Source organism: Rhinatrema bivittatum, chromosome 4 (assembly GCF_901001135.1).
Source record: "Rhinatrema bivittatum chromosome 4, aRhiBiv1.1, whole genome shotgun sequence".
Lineage (NCBI taxonomy): Eukaryota > Metazoa > Chordata > Amphibia > Gymnophiona > Rhinatrematidae > Rhinatrema > Rhinatrema bivittatum.
Window position 1 is genome coordinate 98,368,430 of NC_042618.1, and position 25,566 is coordinate 98,393,995.

Sequence of the window (25,566 nt, forward strand, 5' to 3'; positions counted from 1 at the left end):
AGAATCGAGGACACATCGATGGCATTGGCGAAATCGATACCGGCATCGACGGAATCGATGGCAGCAGATAGAAATGAAGAGGACACCGATGGAAACGACGTGGGCATTGAAGGCATCGGTGGAATGGACACGGCCACAGATGGAATGGATGAAATAGACACTGGCATCGACATGGCATCAACATGGGCATCGATGGCATTGACATGGGTGTCGATGGCATCGATATGGCATTGACGTAGCAGTCAATGGCATCGACGTGGGCATCTGGCGTCGACTTGGGCATCGATGGTATCAATGGAGTCGACGTGGGCATCGATGGCCTCGACCCGGGCATAGATGGAACCAACTCAGGCGTCAAATACATCGATGGAGATGACCCAGGCATCGATGGCACCAATGGCACTGAAGTGAGCATCGATGGCATTGATGTGGGCAGCGATGGCAGCAATGGTATAGATGTGGGCATTGATGGAATTCAAGGAGAAATTAGTGCCATGGATATGAACATCGATGGCACTGAAAAAATCGGTGGGGATCGATGGCATCAATGGACCAAAGGGGGGGGGGGGGGGCATCGATAGAGGCAGGATGGCATGGATGGAGGTACCAATGGTATTGATGGGGGTATCGACCACACAAAGGTACCGAGGGAATCGATGGAGGCATGGATTCGACAATGGCCCTGGCGGCAACGGTAACTGTGGATGTCCCTATCCCACTAGCCCTAATAATCCGGTGGAGGGTCTCAGGAGGACACTCCCAGGCTTTGTGGGGCTAAGGATGAAAACATAGGGAGAGGGAAGGCCGCAAAATTTGGTTGGTAGGCCGGGGAAACCGTTAGTGAGGTGACAGGAACTGACCGAAAAACAGGGCATAGTACTCACCGAGCATCAATGAAATTTATGCCAAGGGAGACCCGTGTAGGGAAAAATTATTTGTGAAGTAAAACTTCAAGTGTTTCCGTGAGGAAAAGTTGTGAGAAATTTCTCACAGAGCTCCTGAAGCGATGCTAACTGCAGCGCAGAAAAAAAAAGACTGAAGGAAGATCCCTGTGGAACAGGGATCATGGCATGCTGGGCATGCTCAGTGCACTCAGTGTGCCAGTCAAAGCTTTTTAGAAACTTTGAAAGTTTTCCATGATAGGGCTCAGTCAGTGACATCACCCATATGTGAAGACTATCATCCTGCTTGTCCTGGGATAAAAATAAATCCAGACCAGCATAAACGCCTACCTTGGGAACCTGCTTCTACCCGTTAATAAAGAGGAAGCCCTCCAAATCGCACCTGCGAATCCCAGCCAGAGTAGACCTCATCTGCTTTGGCAAGGCTGTTCCCTCACTGGCAGCTGATTGGTCCCTCTACTGTCACTTCAGTGAAAAGACCAATCCCCTTTCAAAATTCTGAAAGGACAGCCTTCTGAAAAGGGATTAGTAATTTCAATCACAGCTGACTATAAAGGGACCAATCTGCAGACAGTGAAGGAATGAATAAATTACTCCTTTACTGTTAGCTGCCAGTGAAAGAACCAATCTCCTTTCAGAAGACTGCCCTTTCAGAATTCTGAAAGGGAATTTGGTCATTTCATTGACGTGACAGTAGAGGGACCAATCCACTGCCAATAAGGAAAAAGTCCTGCCAGAGAAGAGATGTCTTCTTTGGCTGCAGGGGTGGGATTGGCAGTTCTGCTAGGCCAGACTTATTTTTTGTTTTAAGGTGAGAGGGAGGGGGCTGGGAGGGGAAGAAGGACCTACTGGACTGGATCTGACGCTGCCCTGTCTGGCACCACCCAACCCAATTTTTTTTAAGGTGAGTGGGAAGGGATTTGTCATGCTTAGGTGGGGGGAGGGAGAGCTTACCTTGCCAGCCCAGCCACACCACATTGGGCCAAGTAGGAGAAAGAGAGCTCCACTCAGCAGGTCAAGGAATTTTTTTTTTAAAGCATGGATTGGCATACAAATGGACTGAGTCAAAAAAAGCACATTTTTACAGTTGTGTGCTTCTTTTACACTTGGTCTATTTTCATGTTATTAGCTTACCGCATCCTGCAGGGCCCACATTTTTAGCACACATGTACATAGAAACCCACCTTAAAACCTAACTCTGATTTTAGCACGTTTTATTACATCAGCCCCACAGTGCATTGTTGCAAAAACTATGATGTTCTATGAGCCTCACTTTAAATTGTCTTTTAGTCCAAATGCCTTTCTGATCCTCTAGCACTTGGTGTAGATGTTAAACTAGAATCCATAGCTATTCCTTTTGCTTGTAAATACAAATTATCTTCAAAATAAAAATTATCCAATGTCAAATGAGCCAGCTGTACTAAAAATTGTGTTGCAATCCACTATGGTTATGGTAAATGATTCAGTGATTCCTGGATAATTTGAAGAGCTTGCCCCTGTGGTATATTTGTGTACAATGCTTCTATATTTAGACTAGCCAGAATCTGTGATGAAACATCTCCCTGAAATCGATGCAAAATATTCAATACAGGAATGGTATCTTTAATATAAGAATGATTGAACAAGTATAGATGGGGCAGGAAAATGAGCTACAAGCTCCGCAAGCGATCCAGAACTGGATTAGCAATCGTTGGTTTGAAGACGTCTTTTTTTAGCATTTGATTGGTAGCTTCCAAGTCACATGGTAGCATATAAAAACTGGAGTGTTTTAAACAGTTCCTTTACGCCATCTTTGAAGGTTATCGGAGCTACCAGATGTATGAAACAAAATAATATATTAATATTATAAAACAAAATAGGATATTAATATTATTACCTCAACTGTTCCCCTGATGAAGATCTCCAAATCTTGGCCATGTTGGGTGACAATAAGCTAAGTAATCACCGGTGAAGCAGTAGAGGAGGAGCGGAAGGCTCATCTGCATACTGCTCCCAGCATCCCCCGGGAGAGGAGTCCAGAGGTCACCGCAAGCGATCCAGGGATTGACTTCCATGCCCCAGCTTCCAGAGGCCCCACACGGTTTGCAGTAGAGGAGGACCAGAAGGCTCATCTGCATACTGCTCCCAGCATCCCCCGGGAGAGGAGTCCAGAGGTCACCGCAAGCGATCCAGGGATTGACTTCCACACCCCAGCTTCCAGAGGCCCCGCACTGTTTGCAGTAGAGGAAGACTGGAAGGCTCATCTGCATACTGCTCCCAGCATCCCCCGGGAGAGGAGTCCAGAGGTCACCACAAGCGATCCAGGGATTGACTTCCACAGCCCAGCTTCCAGAGGCCCCGCACGGTTTGCAGTAGAGGAGGACCTGAAGGCTCAAATCCTTCCTTTGACTGAGTGAAGATTAATTTAACCGTGGTTTAAGAGGATTGGGAAGTATAGTTTTCAGAAATTTTTGGGCTTATAAAAGTTTGGTGAAATTAAGGGATATATTCTTTAGAGTTTGTGTGTGTCTGAAGTAATAAGCAAGCCAGAGATAGTTAATTCTAGTATCGGTCTTTCCCACCCACTCAACCCCTGATTTTTAGGCACAAGACACTTTCTCATTAAAAATCAATCAGGGTCTTATCTAAAACATAATATTGTACCAGCCCTTATTGAAAGTTTAATTATCCCCTTGTAGGACACAAGCTGATTAATTACTAAATTCACCTGTAAATTTAAAGTACTCTCATTCCAACTCCCTTAGAATCCTAAACTTAACTAGGAACTCAATAATACTAAGATGAAGGCAGCAGTCCAGCAGCAAGAGGGGGGGGGGGGGGGCTTTCCAGTCTTTTGCATTGAGTGTCACATGTATGATTTTTTGCCCGCCGGTGAGAGATTGTATGTGTGCACTCAGTGCAAAGAGCTCCTGGCTCTCAGGGAACGAGTCCGATCTCTGGAGGCTAGAGTAGCAGACTTGGGGGAGCTGATGGAGACAGAGAGGTACATTGACGAGACCTTCAGAGATATAGTAGCTAAGTCCCAAATCCATTCTGGCAGCCCTAGTGCTGCCTTGGTTCAGAAAGGTCTCCCAGTAGGAGAACATCACCCTGGTGTAGCAGAAAGTGATCCTGTAGCAAGGACCTGCTCTCCAGGTGATGTATTGTCCTATCGCAGTGAGGACAAATCTCCCAGGGCTACTGCCCAGGAGGGAAGGGTTAGGCCAGCCATCATAGTTGGTGATTCGATTCTTAGAAATGTAGATAGGAGGGTGGCTGGTGGACGTGAGGACCGCCTGGTAACTTGCCTGCCTGGTGCAAAGGTGGCAGACCTCACACATCACCTAGATAGGATTATAGACTGCTGGGGAGGAGCCGGCTGTCATGGTACATGTGGGCACCAACGACATAGGAAAATGTGGGAGAGAGGTTCTAGAAGCCAAATTTAGGATTTTAGGTAGGAAGCTGAAATCCAGAACCTCCAGGGTGGCATTCTCTGAAATGGTTCCTGTTCCATGTGCAGGTCCCCAGAGGCAGGCACTGCATGGATGAGACGATGGTGCAGGGAAGAGGGATTCAGCTTTGTAAGGAACTGGGGAAACGTTTGGGGAAGGGGAGACTTTTCCGAAAGGATGGGCTCCTCCTTAACCAGAGTGGAACCAAGCTGCTGGCACTAACTTTCAAAAAGGAGATAGAGCAGCTTTTAAAGTAGAACAAGGGGGAAAGCCGACAGTCACTCAGCAGTGCATGGTTCGGAGAAATGTATTCTTGAAGGATACTAATGAAACAGGAGAGTTAGGGCATCCCAACAGACAGGTTCCATTAAAAGCAAACATAGTTCATATGCCTATATGTAAAAAATCACCAAAGCTAATGATTTCCAAATTATCCCGAACAACTGAAAAACAGTGTGTTAAAACAAGCAAAAACCACACTTTGAAATATCTGTATGCCAGTGCCAGAAGTCTAAGAAGTAAAATGGGAGAGTTAGAGTGTATAGCAGCAAATGATGAGATTGGCATCACAGAGACTTGGTGGAAGGAGGATAACCAATGGGACAGTGCTATATCAGGGTACAAATTATATCGCAATGATAGGGAGGATCAACTTGGTGGGGGTGTGGCACTTTAGGTCCGGGAGGGTATAGAGTCCAACAGGATAAAGATCATACAAGAGAGTAAATACTCAGTAGAATCTATATGGGTAAAAATCCCATGTGTGTTGGGTAAGAGTATAGTGATAGGAGTATACTACCGTCCACCTGGACAAAATGGTCAGACAGATAATGAAATGCTAAGAGAAATCAGGGAAGCAAACCAATTTGGTAGTGCAATAATAATGGGAGATTTCAATTACTCCATATAGACTGGGTAAATGTAACATCAGGACTTGCTAGAGACAAAGTTCCTGGATTTAATAAATGATTGCTTCATGGAGCATTTGGTTCAGGAACCCACAAGAGAGAGAGCTAATTTCGATTTAATTCTTAGTGGAACGCAAGATTTGGTGAGAGAAGTAACGGTGGTGGGGCCACTTGGCAACAGTGATCATAACATGATCAAATTTAAACTTATAATTGGAAGGGGGACAATAAGTAAATCTGCAGCTCTAACACAATTTTAAAAAGGGAAACTTTGATAAAATGAGGAAAATAGAAAAAAACTGAAAGGTGCAGCTGCAAAGGTTAAAAGTGTTCAACAGGCTTGGACATTGTTTAAAAATACAATCCTAGAGGCGCAGTCCATATGTATTCCGCGCATTAAGAAAGGTGGAAGGAAGGCAAAACGATTACCGTCATGGTTAAAAGGTGAGGTGAAAGAGGCTATTTTAGCCAAAAAAAACCATCCTTCAAAAATTGGAAGAAGGATCCATCTGAAGAAAATAGGATAAAACATAAGCATTGTCAAGGTAAGTGTAAAACATTGATAAGACAGGCAAAGAGAGAATTTGAAATGAAGTTGGCCATAGAGGCAAAAACTCATAATAAAAACTTTTTAAAATATATCCAAATCAAGAAACCTGTGAGGGAGTCAGTTGGACAGAGGGGTTAAAGGGGCTCTTAGGGAAGATAAGGCCATTGCAGAAAGACTAAATGAATTCTTTGCCTCCATGTTTACTAATGAGGATGTTGGGGAGATACCAGTTCCAGAGATGGTTTTCAGGGGTGATGAGTCAGGCGAACTGAACGAAATCACTGTGAACCTGGAAGATGTAGTAGGCCAGATTGACAAACTAAAGAGTAGCAAATCACCTGGACCGGATGGTATGCATCCTAGCGTTCTGAAGGAACTCAAAAATGAAATTTCTGATCTATTAGTTAAAATTTGTAACCTATCATTAAAATCATCCATTGTACCTGAAGACTGGAGGGTGGCCAATGTAACCCCAATATTTAAAAAAAGCTCCAGGGGCGATCCGGGTAACTATAGACCTGTGAGCCTGACTTCAGTGCCGGGAAAAGTAGTGGAAACTATTCTCAAGATCAAAATCGTAGAGCATATAGAAAGACATGATTTAATGGGACACAGTCAACATGGATTTACCCAAGGGAAGTCTTGCCTAATAAATCTGCTTCATTTTTTTGAAGGGGTTAATAAACATGTGGATAAAGGTGAACCGGTAGATGTAGTGTATTTGGATTTTCAGAAGGCGTTTGACAAAGTCCCTCATAAGAGGCTTCTAAGAAAACTAAAAAGTCATGGGATAGGAGGCGATGTCCTTTCGTGGATTACAAACTGGTTAAAAGACAGGAAACAGAGTAGGATTAAATGGTCAATTTTCTCAGTGGAAAAGGGTAAACAGTGGAGTGCCTCAGGGATCTGTACTTGGACCGGTGCTTTTCAATATATATATAAATGATCTGGAAAGGAATACAACGAGTGAGGTTATCAAATTTGTGGATGATACAAAATTATTCAGAGTAGTTAAATCACAAGTAGACTGTGATACATTACAGGAGGACCTTGCAAGACTAGAAGATTGGGCATCCAAATGGCAGATAAAATTTAATTTGGACAAGTGCAAGGTGCTGCATATAGGGAAAAATAACCCTTGCTGTAGTTACACGATGTTAGGTTCCATATTAGGAGCTACCACCCAGGAAAAAGATCTAGGCATCATAGTGGATAATACTTTAAAATCGTCGGCTCAGTGTGCTGCAGCAGTCAAAAAAGCAAATAGAATGTTAGGAATTATTAGGAAGGGAATGGGTTAATAGAACGGAAAATTTCATAATGCCTCTGTATCGCTCCATGGTGAGACCGCACCTTGAATACTGTGTACATTTCTGGTCGTCGCATCTCAAAAAAGATATAGTTGCGATGGAGAAGGTACAGAGAAGGGCAACCAAAATGATAAAGGGGATGGAACAGCTCCCCTATGAGGAAAGGCTGAAGAGGTTAGGGCTGTTCAGCTTGGAGAAGAGACGGCTGAGGGGGGGGATATGATAGAGGTCTTTAATATCATGAGAGGTCTTGAACGAGTAGATGTGTCTCGGTTATTTACACTTTCGAATAATAGAAGGACTAGGGGGCATTCCATGAAGTTAGCAAGTAGCACATTTAAGACTAATCGGAGAAAATTCTTTTTCATTCAACGCACAATAAAGCTCTGGAATTTGTTGCTAGAGGATGTGGTTAGTGCAGTTAGTGTAGCTGGGTTCAAAAAAGGTTTGCATAAGTTCTTGGAGGAGAAGTCCATTAATGGCTATTAATCAATTATACTTAGGGAATAGCCACTGCTACTAATTTCATCAGTAGCATGGGTTCTTCTTAGTGTTTGGGTAATTGCCAGGTTCTTGTGGCCTGGTTTTGGCCTTTGCTGGAAACAGGATGATGGGCTTGATGGACCCTTGGTCTGACCTAGCATGGCAATTTCTTATGTTCTTATGATATATAAGAGCTCTTATTTGTTATACAGACTGGTGTGAGTGAAAACAAATATAGGTGTATTGAAGATGCAAATATGGTGATGTATTACATAATATATTGACTTGATTTTATGAGATAGTCAATGGATTGTAATCAACTGCACCGCTATTAGGTGACCAGCTTGGTACCTTGTTTAGTAAATATATGAAACTACCACTATCCATCTCTCATATATTTAGAGAAATGAACAGATAAAGCAGCATTTCACACAAGTTCATTTAAGAGGTTAAAGATTTCACTTTTTTGTATGTTTTAAGGGTTAATTAACCCTACGAATGGAGATTTTTTTCAGTTAGTTGGTGTGTTATAAAAATATTAAGTACAGGAGTAGAAATGTGACATGCACATTCAGGACATCTACTAAGAAGACTATTAAAGTAATCAAGTTGTGAGAAGATTATGCAAAAAGCAACATCAAGCAAAGTGGCAGCAGGGAGCACATTGTGTGGATCTTATGGAGCTGCTAACAAGAGGAACAGTTAATACAAATGTGAGCTTGACCTAAATGCTGTATATAAACAGAACTATGGGCATCTGAAAAAAGTAAAAATAAATAAACTTTTTTGAAAAATCCTGTAAAGTGATAGGAACAAGTATAAAGATGAAGCAAGTGGACTGCAACTCCTAGTTAGGGAGAACAAACAAGGAGAAAGAGGTAAAGAAGAGCTTTCTAAGTAACAAGTATTTATTTGTAAGGCCTAAAAGAGACTTTAAAGTGTCTTAATTTTATTAGTTCAAAAGTAAACATCTCTTAAATTCCATTCACATTTGTCCAAAAAACATATTTATTACTGCAGTACATACAGCTTTTGGCATACATATAAAGGGCCCCAGCAAGGAGTCTAAACTCATTTTTAAAAATTACTCTCTAAATTTTTACCAGTTTCTCAAATTAAAAACACAATACTTAATTTAAAATACTGCATGACAGCCTATTTTACAGTGGAAATCATCTATTCACAATATTCACAGTTTTAATCATCCTTATTTACACAATACTATCCTGAGAATTAGTCTATTGAAAGCTTCAATTTGAGCAAAAATATGCAATTACTTAAGTAACACTAGTTACTTAAACTGAAGAATTAAAAATAAATGTTCAAAACCATAGAAGAGTGTATTTTCTCTCTCAGTTATACCAGGAGAAAGATGCTGTCAAGGTTTTTGCTGCATTTCTGGATTTCCTGCAGAGGGCGCATTGGAAGGATGAGTGAGATCCGGAAGAGGCTCATTTCTGCTTTCAGGTGCTGTCTGTGGTGGGACAAATCCAGCTCTTTGTGGTGAAAAATGAGGTACAGGCCATGGCGGAAATGGATTTCGCACTAGTTTAAAAGATTTAAAAATACAGACATTGGTTTAGTCTGTTAAATCATACTGAGTAATAAATAAAAGCCTTGACAACAGACATGTTTTGTTTTCTTACAGTATTACTCCAGCACAATGAGGCAGTAGATGATTGCATAGCCATTACTGTATGCTAGAAAATCTTATCTTCTGCTATTCAGAGCCTATTCCTGTAACAAGCAGCCACTGCCAGTTCATTGGTAAAAAAGCAGCAAAGATCAGCATAGGATGAAAGGCCATGTGGAACTTCTGCCTAACCAGGGAATCAAAAACTGTACCAAACTATTATTTGAAAGTCTTTGCTGAACCAGAACAGGTCAAAAAATTTCATTTTACCAATTCAGAATAAACTGATGTGGTGCAGGCACTGGCTACAGAACCAGAATGAACACATAAAAACCAGCATTTGGCAAGATTTACATTTTGGAGTTGACCGTTCAAATAAAATACACATTTCAGATTTCTTAAGAAGCACTTAAAGTAATGTGGTTATTAAGTACTTAGAATTTATTTTTTGTTTCATGCATGCTTCATAATACTCATATAGCTGGCATCAGCTGTAACAGATTCCATTCCATTGCACTTTATAAAGGATTATCATGTGTGTTGTATTTAAATCTCAATGAAATGTTTTCATGTGACCTGGAAATGTACCAGTTGATTCTTGTGTGCCTGAACTGGAACCAAACCATGATAACTTCAGTCACAATTGAACTCAAACCAAAACGTAATATTTGACTTTCTGATCCTAACCTACCTGTCAAAGATCTTATTTGTGACAAATGAAAACCAAACAAGTTTTGCTTATTAAAGTGTTTTAATTTATAGAATGGATTGTGGAAAACTTGAATTTGGGGGGGAAGACGGGGCACAGTTTGGTAGTATGCAGCATGTTCGCCAGTGGAAAGTTCTGTAATTTTAACTCCCTGGCAACTTTGAAGTTCTATCACATCCTGTTGCCTATACTGGGACATGTGTCCAAAATGTCATCTCCTGGCACTGAGAGATTAAATGTCTTGTAAAAAGGCAGCTTATAAAAGCACATAACAACAAGTAGAATGTATTCATTCTAGTCAGGGGCTGTAACTGCATGCTAAACATTACAATCTGTGCATTTCCACCTGTACTATGGCTGCGTTAAACCAACAATCTAGATTTTTGAATGTAAATTAGATTCTGAAGCATCTGCTACATAAATAGCAAATCTAAGCAGTTACAACTATTATTGTATTCTTAGCATAGTAAGTAGGATAAAAGGTAATTATAGGTCCAAGATATTCAGCCTCTCGGCCATCTCTGGCATTTCTTTCCTGATGATCAAAGAGAAGGCCAAAAGACTCCATGGTCACAGCAGATTAATTCATAGTCTCATAAAGACGCCTTTCTTGTTCAGTGCAAAACATATCAAATGCAGCCTAACCTCCAGACCAAGTAAAAATCATTCATGATAATCAACAGTATAACAGTTCTAGAAGTAAAATGGGATGAAATCCTGTGCTATTGTGTGGGGCAATATCGTTCCACTCTAAAAGCTTATCTGTCTTGTGTTGTTTTATGAAACTGCACTGAAAACATAGAACTTAGTTTGGTGTCATCACATCAACTACTGCCCGACAATATTTTCACTTATGTGATCTCTGAAGTTTCATAAATACAGCCATGGTCATGTATATAGATGTGCTCCATGACTGCTTTTCTTTCTACATAAAAATGTGAGGGAGGACAATACATTTTCCATATTTTCACTTTTCTTTTCACATGGACAGTAAGCATATTTGCTTACAAGTAAAGCAGAGTTGCTTACCTGTAACAGGTATTCTCACAGGACAGCAGGATATTAGTCTTCACATATGGGTGACATCATCAGGATGGAGCCCAATCACGGAACACTTTTGTCAAAGTTTCTAGAACTTGGACTGGCACCTACTGGGCATGCCCAGCATAGCACCAACCCTGCAGCCAGCAGGGGTTCCCCTTCAGTCTCATCTTATAGTAAAAAATACATGCAAAAAATAAAATAAGAAAACGTAAGTGAACCCAACTCTGTGGGGTGGCGGGCGGGTTTTGTGAGGACTAACATCCTGCTGTCCTGTGAGAACACCTGTTACAGGTAACTCTGCTTTCTCACAGGACAAGCAGGATGGTAGTCCTCACATATGGGTGAGTACTGAGCTGAGGATGCCCAAACAATGCACCAAATGTACCCAAAGACTTGCAACAGGCACAAGAACTGGGGTGGAATTTGGTAGAGGGCATCCTGAACCCTACCGGGTTGGCGGAAGGATGTTGGTACCTCAGTTTGCAAATAAGTTGTGTAGCAGAGACTGGCCGAAGATGGAATCTTGTCTGCCAGCTTTGTCTAAACAATAATGGGTTGCAAAGGTGTGGAGATGTCAGCAAGCGGCACCAATCATAGGTGCGCTACTGATATTGCCAAGGCCCTGACCGAGTGTGCTTTACATGGTCTTGAAGCGGAATGCCTGCCTGTTGGTAACAAAAGGAAATACAGTCCACTAACCAGGAGGAGAGAGTCTGCTTACCCACAAGTTTGCCCAATTTGATGGGATCGACGGAAACAAACAATTGAGTGCTTTTCCTGTGGGCAGCTGTATGGTCTAGATAAAATGCTAGAGCATGTTTACAGTCAAGGTTATGCAGAGCCCGTTCTCCTGGGTTTGAGTGGTGCCTGGGAAAGAAGGTGGGTAGTATAATGTATTGATTGATATGAAACTCCGATACTACCTTAGGCAAAAACTTAGGGTGAGTGCGGAGTACTACCCTATCATGCAGAAGTTTAATGTAAGGCAGGTAGGTAGGTGACTAAAACTCACTAACTCCGCGAGCAGAAAGTGATCGCCAAAAGAAAAATCACCTTCCAGGTGAGATGGCGGAGATCACAGGATTGGAGAGGCTCAAATGGCGGTTTCATGAGCCGCCCCAAAACCAAGTTGAGGTCCCAGGAAGAAGCCGGAGGGCGCAGTGGAGGTTTAAGGTGGAGCAAGCCCTTCAAAAAGCGTGTTACGAGGGGTTGTACTGAAATAGGTACATCCCCGACACCTTTATGGAAGGCAGCTACCGCACTGACATGTACCCTGATAGAAGAAGTTTGGAGACCTGACTCTGACAGGTGCCAGAGATAGTCAAGAAACTTCGCTGTGGAACAAGTGAAGGGGTCGATGGACATGGAAGTACACCATATCGTAAACCTGTTCCATTTATAGCGATAAGACTTTCTTGTGGAAGGCTTTCATGAAGCCACCAGGACACGGGAAACCGGCTCTGAAAGGTTAAGAGGTTGAAGGATTAACCTTTCAACATCCAGGCAGTCAGGGAGAGGGCCCGGAGGTTGGGGTGACGAAGGCAGCCGTTATTCTGAGTGATCAGAAGCGGGCCCTTCCCCAGAGGAATGTGTCGGTATACTGATAGTTCATGGAGAATTGGAAACCAGACCTGGTGTGGCCAATGAGGGGCTATGAGAATCATTAGTCCCTTGTCCCTTCGCAACTTCACGAGAGTCTTTGAAATGAGTGGAAGTGGAGGGTACGCATAAAGGAGACCGCTGGCCAACAAAAGGGAGAAAGCGTCTCTTGGCTGAAGGTGTTGGCTGCGAGTGGGAGAGCAGAAGTTCCCTACTTTGCGGTTGTGAATTGACGCAAAGAGGTCTATGTGAGGGTAACCCCAACGTTGGAATATTGAGTCCGCTACAGTGGGGTTGAGGGGCCATTCGTGTGGTTGAAAAGTGTGACTCAGCTTGTCTGCCAACACATTGTCCACTCCCGGCAAGTAGGTGGCCCTGAGGTACATCAAGTGGGAAAGGGCTTCCGCCCATATCTGTGCAGCTTCCTGACACAGGAGGTAGGAGACCGTTCCCCCTTGCTTGTTGATGTACCACATGGCCACCTGGTTGTCGGTTTGAATCAGGATGACCTAGTTGGAAAGGTGATCCTGAAAAGTCCTGAGAGCATATCTGATTGCACGAAGCTCCAGGAAATTGATTTGGTGTTTGGCTTCCTCTGGAGACCAAATGCCCTGAGTTTGCAAGTTTGCAACATGTGCACCCCAGCCGAGGTTGGAGGCATCTGTTGTCAAGGTTATTTGAGGGTCTGGAGCCTGAAATGGAAGGCCTTGAAGCAGATTGGATTGGTTTATCCACCAAACCAGCGATAAGTAGAGCTGGTTGGTGATGTGGACAATGGTGGACATTGGCTGAGAATACTGAATCCACTGTGATTTTAGAGTCCACTGCATTATTCTCATGGCCAGGCGGGCCATGGGAGTGACATTGACCGAGGAGGCCATATGACCCAGTAAGACCAGAAAATGACGTGCAGTTGAGTGTTGTCAAGACTGCAGTCGATGGGCCAGAGAAGCGAGAGTGAAAACTCGATCCTGAGGTAGGAAGGCTTTCGCTTTTAGAGTGTCCAAGTCGGCCCCTATGAACGATAGGGTTTGAGAGGGAACTAGCCTGGATTTTGGATAGTTTATGAGAAACCCTAGGGAGATCAGGGTATGGCACGTGAAACGTAGGTGCAGCTTGCTGAGTAGGAGCCCTGATCAACCAATCGTCGAGATAGGGGTAGACGTGGACACTTTGACTCCTGAGAAAGGCAGCTACCACTACGAGGCACTTGGTGAAGACTCGTGGGGCAGATGCTAGGCCGAATGGTAACACTCGATATTGGAAGTGTTTTGGGCCTACTAGGAACCGCAGGAATCTGCGATGTGACTGAGTAATTGAAATGTGTGTATGCGTCCTGGAGGTCTAGAGAGCAGAGCCAGTCTTCCCTTTGGAGAAGGGGAAGAAGAGAACCCAAGGTCACCATCTTGAACTTTTCTCTTTGTAGGTATTTGTTTAAGGTGTGAAGATCCAGTATTGGGCGAACACCACCTGACTTTTTTTGGTATCAGGAAATACCAGGAATAGAACCCCTGCCCCTGTTGGGAGAGGGGCACTGGCTCTATTGCTCGGGACTGGAGGAGGAGGGAGACCTCCTGCTCCAGGAGTGATGAGTGGTCGGATGTTCCCCACGTCAGCCGAGGTGGGGAATCCGGTGGAACAGAGAGAAAGTTGAGGTGGTAACCTTGGGTTATTACAGCGAGTACCCACTGATCTGTGGTGACTGAATGCCATGGTTTGGAGAAGTGGCACAACCGGCCTCTGACGGGAATGGTCGGAAGCGGAGGCTGGGTACTGCTCTCTAGGAAGGAGTCAAAAGCCAGACGCTGGACCTGGCTGGGGGGCTGGCTGTGACTTCTGAACTCAAAGTTGCTTGGATTGACCTTTTTGGTAAGGCTTAGAAGCTCGAGCCCTGGACGCCGGGGGATAGAATCTCCTTTGCCAGTAGAATTGTCTCTTGGAGTCTCTCCTAAAAGATCTTTTGGAAGAGGACGAGAGATCAGAAGGCAGTAAGGAGTGCTGGTGCAGACTATCTTGGTGGTCCTTGAGCTGCGCCACTGCTTCTTGAATCTTTTCTCTGAAAAGATTATCCCCAGCACAGGGCAAGTCAGCTAACCTGTCCTGTACTTCTGGTCTGAGGTCTGAAGACTTTAGCCAGGCCCATCTTCTCGCACTAATTCCTGCCGCCGAAACTCTGGAGGCGGTGTCAAAGATGTCATATGCCGACCGTACTTCATGTTTGCCAGCATCTAGACCTTTTTGCACTAGGACATGAAGTTGGTCCTGGAATTGCAGAGGTAAGGCTTCAGCAAATTCCTGAATCTTCGTAAACAGGGCCCTATTGTACTGGGTCATGTATAATTGATAGAAAGCAATGCGAGAGATGAGCATTGACCCATGAAATACTCGCCTCCCAAAAGCATCCAGAAATTTCTGTTCCTTTCCTGGGGGAATGGAAGAGTGGGGTTTGGAGCGTCGTGCCCTCTTCTGGGCTGACTCCACAACTACTGAATGATGATCTAGTTGAGCTCTCTGGAAGCCAGGGGCTGGCTGAACTAGATAGGTGGCATCTGCCTTACGGTTGAAAGGTGCCACAGAGCCAGGGTGCTCCCAATTTCTCTTTAAAAGGTCAAAGAGGATGTCATGAATAGGGATTGACATGATTTCCTTAGGAGCATCGCGAAATTGGAGAAGTTCTAACATCTGATGCCTAGAGTCCTCTTCAGTCTGAAGCTGGAATGGTACTGTTTCAGACACTTCTTTAACAAAGTTGATAAAGGACAAGTCCTCTGGAGAACGCTTACTTTCATCAGGAGGAGAGGACTGTGAAGGCAGATCATCTGTATCCTGGGACAAATCATCGGTCCAGGGATTGTATGGCTCATCACCAGCTCCCATATGTTCATCAGAAGGGAGTAACGGTGTTATTCCGGAAGGTCCAGGCCTAGGCATCGATGGCCTTGACGGTGGAATCGAAGGCATCGATGGAGGCACCGATGGAATCAGTGACATTGATGGATGTGTCGGTGGTAGCACTCCAGAGGGCAGATTGGAGATCGGTGATTCTTCTTCTTCCGATGACAAAGGTATCGGTGAGGAAGGAATCGGGGCCATCAGTTCCCTCGGATGCACCGGTGGAAGGGCACCGATTAACTTATCCATTCTTGCCAATAGTGGTACAAGTGCTATGGGTATCGGATCGGTGGCCGGAGCAGGAACCGGCACCAATGGAGGTTTGAACCCCTGGAGTGCTTTACCAATGGCCTCTTGGATCATCTGATCCAATTCCTCACGGAAACCTGGGGCATGGATACCTGGTTCCGGAGTAGGAGGCAGCACTGGCATAGCCTGAGGGTCCACCGGTAAAGGTGGACTCGCGGATCCCAACACCTGTCCAGGTGGGGAACACCTCTGTGACCCAGAGACAGAAGAGGATGGTGCCTTTTCTGTCGGGACTTTTTTGTCGGTGGCTCAGACGACGTCGATTTAGAGGGCTTGCCTGTATCTGTGGCCTGAGCTTTTCGATGGCAGTGTCGATGTTTTTTCTCGATGTTCTCCTCTGTCTTTCTCCTGAGGAGGAACAGAGGGGGTCAACATTCGCGGAGTAGTCGAAGCCGGTCTGGCAGCAGCGATTTCCCGGTGCTGGTGCGAAGTATACGGTACCGGTTCAGACAACGTCAAAGCTATCGATGGAGGCAGAGTTTTTGGCCAAAAGAGAAGTCCCATCTTCTCCAGCCTAGCCTTGCGACCCTTTGGTGTCATTTGGGCACATTTGGTGCAAGTAAGGACATCATGGTCGGACTCCAAACACATCACACAGACCGTGTGAGGGTCAGTGATGGACATCGTTCAAGTGCAGTCAGGGCACCGACGAAAACCCGACACCATGGACTCGACAAAATTAGTCGCAGTGCAGTCGATGGCTGGTAGGCCGCGAGGGAAAAACTTGACGGGAATCGACCGCAAGCAGGTAAAAAACTTACCGTTCGACCGCGGAGCAAAGATATCAATAAGGGGACCCCTGTGGGGTAAAATGTTTTGAAAATTTTTATGAAGTTCCGTAAGGAAAAATTCCTGTCAGAAATCTCTGAAGAGCTCCTTAACCCGTGTGGCTACTGCTGCACAGAAAAAAGAAGACTGAAGGGGACCACTGCTGGCTGCAGGGTTGGTGCTATGCTGGGCATGCCCAGTAGGTGCCAGTTAAAGTTCTAGAAACTTTGACAAAAGTGTTCCGTGATTGGGCTTCATCCTGATTATGTCACCCATATGTGAGGACTACCATCCTGCTTGTCCTGTGAGAAGGATTATTCTCCATAAAGAACATAAATAAGCCATACAAGTGGGTGATGCCATCCAATAGTGCTGATTAGGAAAAAAGCTCTCTCTAGCTCCAAAAGACCAAGAAAGTCTCTCTGAGCGTGCATGGGAGTTCCCACATTGCTGCTTCTGCTCAAGCTACCTCAGTTATTTAATAGCTAAGCTTCAACTTAGAGAGGCAGGATTGCATGGCTAATTTATTCTGCTGTCCATGGAGAACAGTCCTTACAGGTAAGCAAATATGCTTTCTTCATGGATAAGCAGAAACAAATAGCCACCCAAGTGGGGACTCCCAAGCCTAAGTGTTGTGTAAAAGACAAGTTAATTCCAGAGAAAGCAATCCATTTGAAAAAAAAAGGCTATTAATGAAATACATTTTTAAGAGCTTTCTGCCCAAATATAGAATCTCTGCAGGAGTCTTGATCTAAGCAATAGTGTTTTGTGAAAGTGTTAATGGACATCCATGAGACAGCCTTACACATGTCCTGAGTGGAAGCCTGTTGCATCTGAGCTACAGAGGCTGCTTTGGCTCTTACTTGGTGTGGAAGGTTGATCTCTGCTTTTGAAATGTAGGAGGAAATACATTAAGATAGCCATGATGAAAATGTTTTCTGGCTGAAAATGCTTATTTTTTTATATCATAGAAAATAAATATCCAAGATGACCTTCTGATAAGTTTTGTTTTTGACATTTAAAATAGCAATGCTCTTCTGTAATCTAATTTATAAAGTGTTTCATCTGCTGAAGAGATGTGATGTTTTGGAAAGTAAGTCAGAAGGTTAACTGACTGATTTGAACACCAGGGGAGCATTGTAAATGGCCCTGAGTTCCAGAAGATTAATGTGCAGTCCAGTTTCTTGTGTGGACCAGGCCCTTGAGAACATAGATGGCCCTTGGTCGGGATGGCCCGACCAATGGCACCGGTAGCCCCCGTCACATGGTAAGGGCAAAGGGCCACCGGCGCCATTTTATTTACTGGCAGCCGACGGCCCGATAGCGGGAGATCGCTTCCAGGACCCCCGCTGGACCACCAGGGACTTCAGGCAAGTTTTTTTTTGGGGGGGGGGGGGGGAGGGGGGTTGTAAATAACTAAATTTGAAGGGGCGGGGTGGGGTGGGGGGTTTCGGCAAAAATTGCTAGGGAAAAAAAAAATGACCCGTTGGAAAACGAAGTTTTCCATGGGTCGCCCGACCCGGCATCAAAGGACGAAGCCCATCTCTAATTTACATCATGTGTGACAGTGGATAGAGATGTCCATTCCATTGGCTTTTTAGATGTCATTAAGCTTGTCTCATATGCATCTCTGTTAATAATATACCTTGGACTTTTATATTATATTTGTATTCTGCCTTCCTTAGACATAGTCTAACCCAAAACGGTTAACAAAACATGTAAATTCAAAGAAATTGAAGGAATAACCCTCTCGTATTATGTTTAGGACCCAAAGGTCGGATGTTACGTTGTTCCAGACTGGGAGAAATTGGGACAGTCTGCCTCCTACAGCCACGATTGTTTAGGAGGGTTCAGGTGGGAAGTGACACTGATGGATGGGTGATAATGATTGGCCAATCATGGCATTGCAGTAGCACCAAGGGGAGAGAATGATGTAGGGGGGAAGTGAAGGCATATGGGGATGGGAGTGAAGGTGGGTGGAGGGGTCAGAGTGAAGGAATGACTGGAATTGTGAAGGTGTGAATGAAGGTGAGTGAGGGTATTGGGGGAAGGGAGGTGGGGCAAGTGAAAAAAACAAGGTTGGCAGAAGGATGGACAGGACAGGAAACGAGAGCACGCTGGTGTAGGGTTAGGAGACAGGAACAGCTGAAGGAGAAAATGGGGTGGGGAAGAGAGGTGGAATGCTGGAGGGGAACTGGGGGCTGGAAGAAAGAGGAGGAAGCAGCTGAAAGGCCTGGTCATCATTTTTGTTTTGGGGGGGTCCTCCCTTCTCCACCTCCATCTCTCTCTTCAGCCTCTTTCTTTCCTTTTCCCTTGCTCCTGCTCCCCACTCCCTCCTTTTGCTCTCTTCTCCCTTCTGCCACCATTCCTCTGTATCCATACCCCTACCCTCTATAAGAAAAAACAACAAAGGCCCAACATAAATTATATTGGGGGCCACAAAGCTTTCATTACTTTTCTTGGGAACAGACCTCTCTTCCTAGTTCCCAGACCTCTTCGCTTTCTCTCCTGCCTCTCTTTCAGACCCCCTCTTCTTTCTCTTCATCATCCCACTTCTATCTCCATCCCCTACATCTTTAAGCATTCCATCTCTTTTCCTCTCCCCATCTCCCTCTTCAGCACCCTACATCTCTCCCACATCCACCCCTTCAGCAGCTCATATCCTTCCCCATCTCCATTCCCTCTTCTCATCCCTTGTCCCATCTCCCCTCCTCTCCCTTTAGCCTCCCTCCTTTTTCTTTTTTTTAACCTGTCCTCACTTCTGTTCAAACTAAACTCCAATATTCACCCAGAAAAATGAGTAATTACTTTCAATTGATTTTCTCCCAGAAAAATGATGAGTAATTTTTTCAAACTGATTTTCTCCCATTTTTATTCTTGTGAAAATAAACCCTGATAAATTCCCAGGAAAAATTTAAAAAATAAAAACTAAAAATGAACGTTCCGATATATGTTACTCTTTAGAAAATATTCTGGAAAATGAATGCATTATATTTTCCTTAACCCGATTTCTAAACATAAATGCATAAACCCAAAATATTATCAACATTTAGTCTATTTCCATGTGCGGTATATATATATGTGAATGAGTAGAATTAAGGTCTACAAACAAGTTCTGGTGATAACTTTATACTGGACTTACAATACATCTGTGATGAGCATTCAAGAATTATCCTCTCTCAATCAGTGATGAGCATTCAAGAATTATCCTCTCTCAATCAGTGAAGAAACAGCACAGTTCCTCTGAGTTTAAACAGTACAGAGTTATCTATGTCAGACTGTTTGCATATGCCATTACTGCTCAGTAAAGGGAAGGTGGGATGCTAGAGATGAGATAGTAAACTGTACAGTTGGAAGGGCTTATCTGATGAGTGAGAATGCCAATGTCCTTGTTTGTTGACCCTTAATTCTACATATCCAAGTGGATTAACACAGCAATCACAATTCTTATGTTCACAAGAAAAACAAATTCTTCTCCTGTGTTTTTAATCCCCATTCAGGAAACATTAACATTTTATAGAAATTTGAACTGACTTGAAAATAATATTTGGCCAAGATAAACTCTTGGCTTCAAAGAAAAACAAAACTAGATTTCTTAGATCTAAAATGACTTTAAAAACCCTGAAAAAGCTACATACTTCCTGGTGGAGGATGTGGAAGGCCTGTAAAATCCCTTGCAGGGAAATATTCCCGAGGCCCATACATGCCAGGGTGTAGAGGAGGGGGAAAAGGAGGGCCTCTCCTCAGAAAAGGGCCCCTCGGATCCATTGGCAACAAAGGGCTCCTGATTGGAAGATGAGATGGTGGTACAAAGCCTGGGCCTGCTGCTTCAATTCCAGGTGGAAGATGCCGATCAGAAGCATGCAGCACACCCTACAAAGAAAACAAGATGTAGGAACTTTATTCTGCATCTCATTTTGCAGTCTTCATTCTTTTTGGAGTATCTTTCATATGGTTAGGACTCCACCATCAAACAATGGGGTCAATTTTAAAAGTGTTGCTCGTGTAAAAATGCCCATATACATGAGTATGTGTGCCGCATGTAATCAATGCATATTTTAAAAGTCGCAATTTTTGTGCACAAGCAAACAATATGGAGGTGGAAAAAGGGTGTTCTGGGGCGGGGCTAACTGTTACACATGCAACTCCATATTTTAAACCAGAAACTGTAGCATGCAGTGGCTTGTTACCCACATAAGTTTACTGCTGCTCCTTATGAGGACCAAGTCTGCATATCTCCCATTTTAGGGATTACATGATAGGTGAGGGGTCTGGGTCAACTGGGAGGCATGCAGGATGAAGAACCAGAGGGGCATGGATAATCTTGAGGCTGACTGGGCAAACTGGTATACTAACTGGAAAAACTGGGAATGTCCCTTGCACAAGCATGTTTTAAAATCCACTTACATACATGCTTTAAAGCCAGCAAAGTCCTATGGAAGATACCAAGGTAGGTTTTCTCAAATAACCTCTTAAAATTAGGAGCATACTTATGCGTGGTAAGGGTATTTTAAATCATACGCATGCATGATGTAAAATTCTAGTGTATCTCCGCTTGCACACCAGTACGCGAGTGTATGGGCACATGCATACTCATTTTTAAATTAGCTTGAATGTGATGAAGCCTGGAGATAATTTTGCAAGTCCAAGTTTTATTTCATTTTCTTCTTCAAGCTTCCCTACTAGAGGCACGTATTGACTGCAGAACAGTCTCGGCACATTCCAGATTTAACCTATACAGACAACTACAGAGACAACTACACTTCAACTCCATGGCCAGTCAATATTTTTATTACAAGTCTAAATATTCCTGAATAGGGAAAAAATGGTAACTGAGAAATGGAAAAGCTTTGGTGCATTCCAAACTAGTATTTTACAATTTAAAATGAAATCAATTTTTATGCACTGTGCTTTGCTTAGTGATAAAGTACAAAGCATACATCAAGAAACTTAACACCTTTCCTGCAATACAGCATTAGAAAAAAAAAAAAAGTAAAAATATGAAATTAAACAGAAAATCTGTAGTTTCTCCTGCATACTATTGAAGTTTTTATATATTATAATCACGGAAAATTGTGGAATTCAATAGGGGGTTGTAACTGTGGCCTTCAAGCATGTTGCTACTTTGTTCTGACTGCCAAGTACCTTAAAAAGATAATTAGTTATAGGAAAAACAAATTAAAAATTTCTGAGACACAAAATGCAAATAACTACCTTTCAATTAACTTATGTTAATAAGTAAATGAGAGAAGCCACCACGCCAAATGTAGAAAATAAGATGAAAACTTAACTGCCCCAATGAATGAACCTGGTTGTGCGTGGTTGATCGAATTCCTCACTACAAAAACAAATACAAAAAGGATTTGAATTGGCCCAAGTTTGAAACTTGTGAGCAGTATAGGGTTGCCAACTGGCTCCAGAGTTGCAGGACAGGTTAATGCAGTTCTGGTTTTACCCCACTGTACATAGGGACTTGTACTTCTGATTTCCCTATTGTATTCTCTAAGAGAGGCAAGACTGCAAACCTGCATATAGTGGGTTAAATCAGGACTGGATCAACCTGTCCTGAAAGTTTGGAGCCAGTTGGCATCCCTAGAGCGATAGCAGCAATCATCAAGGCGTCAACCCTGGCTACTGTTCACAAGTTTCAGATTTGTACCAATTCAACCCCTTTTTGTGTCTAATACCATGTGTCCAATTATACCTGCACAGATTTTTCTGGAACTTAAGACAGTTGGAGCAAATTTGTAGTTGCTTCAATATGGCTAGTCATGCGCTTTGAGAGCTGAAATCTGAATCTGCTAAATCCCTTCTCATTGCCACTTATGAGGGAGATTTAAGACAGTGGCATCATAGATCTTTTTTGTTGCTGCCAGAGAGCTTTCACCCCATTAGCCCTTTCTCCCATGCATTTTTATCTCTTGTCACTAGAAAACACATTTGTATCCCAAGGACACAAGCCATGGCTTCCTGTAAAGCCTCACATAACTGGACTCTGGAACGGTGCTAGATGCTTCTGGTGTATGACGACTGTCATACACCCATCCCCACACTTCCCCAGGGGTTGTATTCACTGTCTCTGCACATAGTAGTCCTACTTGTCCAACAGTTTATAGGTCCAGGACAAACTCAGGTTTCCCCAAGTGGCATTCTCTAGACAATGGGAAATGTTTAAAATTATATTTCTGACATTGTACAAAGGAAAGCAAAGTTGCTTACTTATAACAGGTGTTCTCCAAGGACAGCAGGATGTTAGTCCTCACATATGGGTGGCATCATCCGACAGAGCCAGGCACTAGAAACTTTGACTGTCACATTGAGCATGCCCTCATCAGTCTTATAACAGAGTTCGCGAAAAAATAAAATAAACCAAGAGAAACCCAACTCCGCGGGGTGGCGAGCGGGTTTCGTAAGGACTAACATCCTGCTGTCCTTGGAGAACACTTGTACAGGTAAGCGACGCTCTTTCTCCAAGGACAAGAAGGATGGTAGTCCTCACATATGGGTGACTAAGTAGCTTCAGGCTGCTCCAAACATATGCAGCAGAGAACTGGTGCCAACGTGCACAACAACTAGAGTTGCATCAACCAAAAGGAGCAGGCCTGTACCCAAGTACAGGGCCCACGGAGGAAGAGTTGGGTTTTCAAGGCTGGAAGAGATTATGGTGGACAGATTGTCCAAAACGACTGTCCTGCCGGCCATCCTTGTCCAGGCAATAATGTGAGGCGAACATGTGGAGGGAATTTCAGGTCACCACTCTGCAAATCTCGAGAATGGGGACTGCACGCAAATGCGCCACAGAGACTGACATGGCTCGTACCGAGTGAGCTTTGATGTGACCATCAAGCTGTAGGCCCACCTATGCTTGCAGAAGGCAATGCAGTCTGCAAGCCAATGGGATAATATCTGTTTGGAGACAGCAACCCCTAACCTGTTCTTGTCGAAGGAGACAAAGAGTTGAGTGGAGAGGCTGTGAGGCGCCGTCCACTCTAAGTAAAAAGCCAGTGCTCTCTTGCAATCTAGAATGTGAAGAGCCTGCTCACCCTGGTGAATCTGAGGCCTTGGGAAAAAGGACAGCAACACTATGGACTGGATGAGTTGGACTTTTGAAACCACCTTGGGAAGAAATTTCTGGTGCATCCGGAGAACCACTTTGTCGTGACAGAATTTTGTATAAGGTGGGTACGACACTAGGGCTTGCAGTTCGCTGACCCTGAGAACTGAAGTCACTGCGACCAAGAATAATGACCTTCCAGGAGAGGTACTTCAGGTCACAAGAACGTAATAGTTTAAACAGAGATTTCATGAGTTGTGACAGGATGACATTGAGATCCCAGGAAACTGCCGGAGGGTGAGTGGGAGGCTTTAGTAGTAATAAGCCCCTCATAAACCGCCCCACAAGCGGATGAGAGGAGATCACAGCACCATCCGTACCCCCAGTGGTAAGCCCCTATGGCGCCGAGGTGAACCCTCATCGAAGTGATTTGGAGACCAGATTCAGAGAGGAAAAATAGATAGTCTAAATGTGGGAGGGGAGCAAGAGAAAGGATCCAGACCACGTCCTTCGCACCAAGTGGAGAACCTCTTCCATTTCAGATTCTAAGGTCTTCTGGTAGAAGGCTTTCTGGACTCCAGGATAACTCGTGATACCCCTTCCGACAGGCCAAGGGCCTGCACCGTCACCCGGTCAACATCCAAGCCGTGAGGGCCAGGGCTTGTAGGCTGGGGTGGCGGAGCCCGCCCTGGTCTGCCCCCAACTGGATCGAGAGGCATGAGGCCAGATCCCATAGGGTCGGAAACCAGACCCGACGGGGCCAAAAGGGGGCGATCAGGATCATGGAGGCCCAATCCTGCTGAAGCTTATGGAGCATTTTCGAGATGAGAGGAAGGGGAGGTTTAGTGTACAGCAGCCCGGTGCCCCAGAGAATCGAGAATGCATCTGCCAGTGATCCACTGCCCCTCCGGCCTAGGGAGTAGAAGCGGTCCATCTTCCTGATTTCCAGGGAAGCAAAGAAGTCTATGTCCGGGGTCCCCCATAAGCGAAAGATCCCATTTGCCACCTTTGACTGAGGGACCACTTGTGAGGTCAAAAGGCCCGGCTCAGGCAGTCTATCAGGGTATTGTCCACACCAGGGAGAAACACTGCCCTGAGGAGGATGCTGTTGTTGATGGCCCACGACCAAATGTGGACTGTCTCCTGTTCAGATAACACATAGCTTCCTGACCATCGGTCTGAACAAGAACTACCTTGTTCATGAGCTGCTCTCGGAATGCTTGGAGTGTGCACCAAATCGCTTGCAGCTCCAGGAGATTGATTTGAGACTCTGATTCTTGTGCAGACCAGAAACCATGGGTGTGCAGACCTGCCAGATGTGCTCCCCACCCCATCTGAGACGTGTCTGTGATGAGGGTAGCCTGGGGTTGCGGGCTCTAGAAGGGGATTCCCTTCTCCAGATTGGAGGGAGTCACCGACCACTGAAGGGATTAGCATAGCAAAGTGGTGATTAGAACACACGCAAGCAGGTCTTGAGAAGCCTGGCAACATTGAGAATGCAGCGTCCACTGTGCCCTGCACATGTGCAGTCGAGCAAAGGGGGTGACATGCACCATCACTGTCATGTGGCCCAGCAACCAGAGAAACTGGTGTGCAGACACATGACAGCAAGCAGAGACTGCTCAAGCCAGGGCAACGAGAGTCTCTACCCTGTCCCGCGGCAGGAATGCCTTTGCCTGGGCAGTGTCCAGTCGAGCCCTAATGAAGTCCAGCTGTAAGGTTGGTTGGAGATGGGATTTTGGATAGTTGATCAGAAATCCCAGGGTTTCCATAATTTGGTTCGAGATGTGCAGGGCAGTCTGTGCAACCTGCTCTGAAGTGCTTTTGATAAGCCAATCATCAAGATACAGGAAGATAAGAATCCCCTGTCTCTGAAGATATGCACCTACCATAGCCAGACACTTGGTAAAGAAATGGGGTGTGGATGCCAGGCCAAAGGGCAGAACATGATACTGACTCCCGTCAACAAGG

General features: G+C 44.5%; 1 protein-coding gene across 7 annotated transcripts in view; it reads right to left on the reverse strand.

The window, feature by feature from the left end:
• Nucleotides 1-8,474: 8,474 nt before the first annotated feature.
• Nucleotides 8,475-25,566, reverse strand: part of MIA2 (MIA SH3 domain ER export factor 2) — a 316,566-nt gene continuing 299,474 nt past the window's right edge. For 6 of the 7 annotated variants that reach the window (XM_029598488.1, XM_029598489.1, XM_029598493.1 and 3 more), the window contains 2 exons: nt 20,180-20,414; nt 8,515-9,132 (listed from right to left, as the gene is read on the reverse strand). In XM_029598488.1, coding sequence (XP_029454348.1) covers nt 8,966-9,132; nt 20,180-20,414 — 402 coding nt within the window. In that variant the 3' untranslated portion in view covers nt 8,515-8,965. Of the gene's footprint in view, nt 9,133-20,179; nt 20,415-25,566 lie in introns of all 7 variants that reach the window. The other variant, XM_029598487.1, reaches the window with a different exon arrangement.